The sequence below is a fragment of the Temnothorax curvispinosus genome, unplaced genomic scaffold, assembly GCF_003070985.1.
Source record: "Temnothorax curvispinosus isolate PA1 unplaced genomic scaffold, ASM307098v1 QBEX01000209.1, whole genome shotgun sequence".
In the NCBI taxonomy this organism is placed as follows: domain Eukaryota; kingdom Metazoa; phylum Arthropoda; class Insecta; order Hymenoptera; family Formicidae; genus Temnothorax; species Temnothorax curvispinosus.
In genome coordinates, this window is record NW_020209989.1 from 38,043 (window position 1) to 41,367 (window position 3,325).

Sequence of the window (3,325 nt, forward strand, 5' to 3'; positions counted from 1 at the left end):
CGATTCAAATTTGAAGATCATCTCTTCCTTAAATTTTAGATTAATATACATTTGCGGAATTGTTACACACACATATACATGCAAAGTAAAACAATATCTGTGTGCAATATCTGTCTCCAAATCTTTCTAATATACTGCATATTATATTAAAATTTGAATAAACGGTATATCAGGTTGTATCAAGATTCCCGAAACGTCTTAGGTCAAAATAATATTCGTCCGTCATAACAATTCAACAATAATTAAATAATCTTCTATAATAATTGCACAGCAAATTGCAATGACTGCACGGAGAAAATTTTATGTTAAATTTTACTATGCTGCCGCACCAACTGCGGACCATCAAGACGCCCAAGTTTAAATGCTATAGTCTTATAGTAAAATTACTATGTCCGTAGCATTTAATGCTACGATCATAGCATTCAATGCTATAATAATGCTATGATCGTATCACTAAATGCTATGGACATAGTAGTTTTACTATAAGACTATAGCATTTAAACTTGAGCGTCTTGATGGTCCGCAGTTGGTGCGGCAGCATAGTAAAATTTAACATAAAATTTTCTCCGTGTGGATAAAATTATCTGGAAAAATTTTTGGGATACTATCTAAAATCTAATTTCTTTTAATTGAAGAATGGGGGAAACCAAAAGCAGCGTGCGCCTTGTTTTGTAATGTAACATCACGCAGGCGCGAATGGAGAGACGGAGAAGGACATAGGAATGATAGGATTTCCGTCCCTTTCTTTAGCCGAAAGAGCAATGGCGTCACGAAAATCAGTACGGTCTAATGTCTATTTATGTATTTTATCTAATATGTATTAAGCACGAGTATTAATACGATACTTCGAAATATGGCAACGATATGATGTAACTAATCAGATGCTTTCAATCCTTCATCTAAATATCCACCTTACATTTGTTTTGCTTCGTATGAAAATTAGCGACACGAAGAATAGGAATTCGCGCGAGAACGAGATAACGAAGAAAGCATGAAATATATCAATATAGCACCAAAAGTAAATTGTATGTATATATTAAAGCTTATATTCTGGACGCACTTTTTTAACAATAAATGCGCACATTTATCGATAAAAGTACGTTCGGAATACTGGCCTACTACTTTACTCTTGGTGTTATCGATTGTCGATTCCTACCAGCAGTATTTCTAATCTTGCAAAGAATGTCAGTTTAACTCTCACTCCACTAGAAGCGGGAGAGATGATCGCCTCGATATGACAGATAAACGGTAAAAACCTAGGTTCTGGAGTAAACCCGTCGTTAGTTAATCCAATTCCAATTGGTAAAGAAGTTTCGAGTAAGAACAAAGGAAATTTTACCTGAGAAAAAAAAATTTGAAAAGTTAGGAAATATTCTTACTCGAATGTACGTTTAAACCGATTTTAAGAGAGCGTAAAAACGATTATTTTCATCAGGAGCACTCTTGACAAATTTGCGAATAGTACGAAAGTTAGAGTTCCTATAGGAATTCCATCAATGCCTCCTTTTCTCCCTCTTTTCTTTTTTTTTTTTTACTAATACCCTAGCCCTAGCCGTAGGCCCTAGAGCATAATTATTTCCGAAGGCATACTCTAGAATTTTCACCAACTTGGTTGTTGCTCTCCCTAGAAAATTTACGAATAGCAAGTTGCTCCCTTCTCCCTTCCTCTTTTGTACTTTTACCCAATACCTGAAAGCGTCATTCATATCTGTAATTTAAACGGACGAATGCAGTAAGACTTACTAATAACTTTCACATTCCGGAGGCCCTCCAAGGACCTTGGCAACCGAAAAACCTATAGCACGTGTTATTACCTTTCAGTTAGTTTTCAGAATGCACTAAGAATGCAATCGAAGAGAAAGACCGTCGAATATCTTATCTTCAAAAAGGACCGTTTCTTTTAAGAGTACGCTTCACTCGTGGCTTCGGAGTCTCCTTGAACACTCCTGAGGCGTGAGAATTGTACCTGGGCTGCTATTGAAACGAGCGTCTGTTTAGAAATAAAGGTGGAATAGATCGGTGTTTACATTGCTCATCGGTATCCTGTCCGGTATACATGCGCGGTAGAATACAGCATGACCGGCATTGCTCGTAGATGAGCGTGCGACGGTGAACGTGTCGGTCGGGGGAGTGCGGTCCGTAACAGTAGCGGCAAATTGATGTGATTTTTTTTACAAATCCCGGGCGCGTCGTAGGCGATATCGAATCGTATCAATTTGCCGTTATCGTTATCGCGCGAGCAGTAACCTTTTTTTTTTAAATTAATGTAAGATAAACAAACCGTATTGTGTTGAGTGAGACGCTTCGTTCGTAAAGTCTGAGTTTTGAGATTTTTGTTTCCCCTTTCACCCTGCGCGCGTGCCCGCGCGAGGCAATGATCGTTCGCGACTCGGGCGTTTGTGAGATGAGTGCCGCACAACTTGTACGGCATCAGGATCTCTATGAAATCGTCATCACGATAACGCGCATAGCGGTGCAACGCTCGACGCGCCTTTACCGCGTGTGCAATGTCACGTGGCGTGCCCAACTCTGCAGCCTCCCGCGAAGGGGCCTCCTGCAGAAGCTGCGCTACCTGATCAATCACCTGGACCTCAGGACGATTGTCAAGTGCTTCAATCGGGGATTGTTCGCCGACGATCCGGACATCCTCTACATCGGATACAACGAGATCGTGCGACGCGGCGTGCGCGACTCCCTATACGTTGAGGCTGTAGTGAAGAAATACGAGAACTTGCAAGGTAAGGAAGAAATTTCTTTTCATAACATACAGGAGTTAAAAAATGGAATAATAGTAATTAAAAAAGCGCAATGTGATATTCTAATCTGGAATTTAAGTCTGAAATTGTTTCATTATATTATAATTATTTAATTTAGTTTGTTTTGTTGTATTAAAATTACTTAATTTCGGATATTTTGTAACAATGATAATTATCGTTGAAGTGGCTCATTTGTTATTGTTATAAAAACATAACTAACAAAGATATCGTTAATCGTACTATTCCCATCGCGCTCTCTTAATTTTTAACACGTCGCGACTCGGCAAGGTGATTAACGAATCGGAAGGAGCAAAGTAAGTTAAAAACAAAGAAAATTCGTTCCTTATTAAAAAAAAAAACATGCATGAGAGTCCCAAAAGTCCTTCCGGATAATAACGCTACATCAAAAGCATAGAAACTGTAGAAGAAACGGTTTTTCAGCCCTCGTCGAATCGTTACGAAAATTTTCAACAATTAATAAGCTCGACATTGTGAAATCGAACGATATCGAAAGCACACCCTCCCCCTTTCTTCTATCTTGAACGCCACGTTGCAGCGCGACGCCTCCA

The 3,325-nt window shown here is 39.0% G+C and overlaps 1 protein-coding gene across 1 annotated transcript; it reads left to right on the forward strand.

Annotated features, from left to right (window-relative positions):
* The first annotated feature begins 1,101 nt into the window (after positions 1-1,101).
* LOC112465705 lies at positions 1,102-2,869 on the forward strand. The gene has a single exon (XM_025033436.1). It carries the CDS (start codon positions 2,375-2,377, stop codon positions 2,867-2,869), a length of 495 nt encoding a protein of 164 aa, XP_024889204.1. The 5' UTR covers positions 1,102-2,374.
* Positions 2,870-3,325: the final 456 nt, after the last annotated feature.

What these genes read in the sequence shown, in the direction of transcription:
- LOC112465705 (XM_025033436.1), top strand. Translation starts at nt 2,375, where the DNA reads ATGATCGTTCGCGACTCGGGCGTTTGTGAGATGAGTGCCGCACAACTT.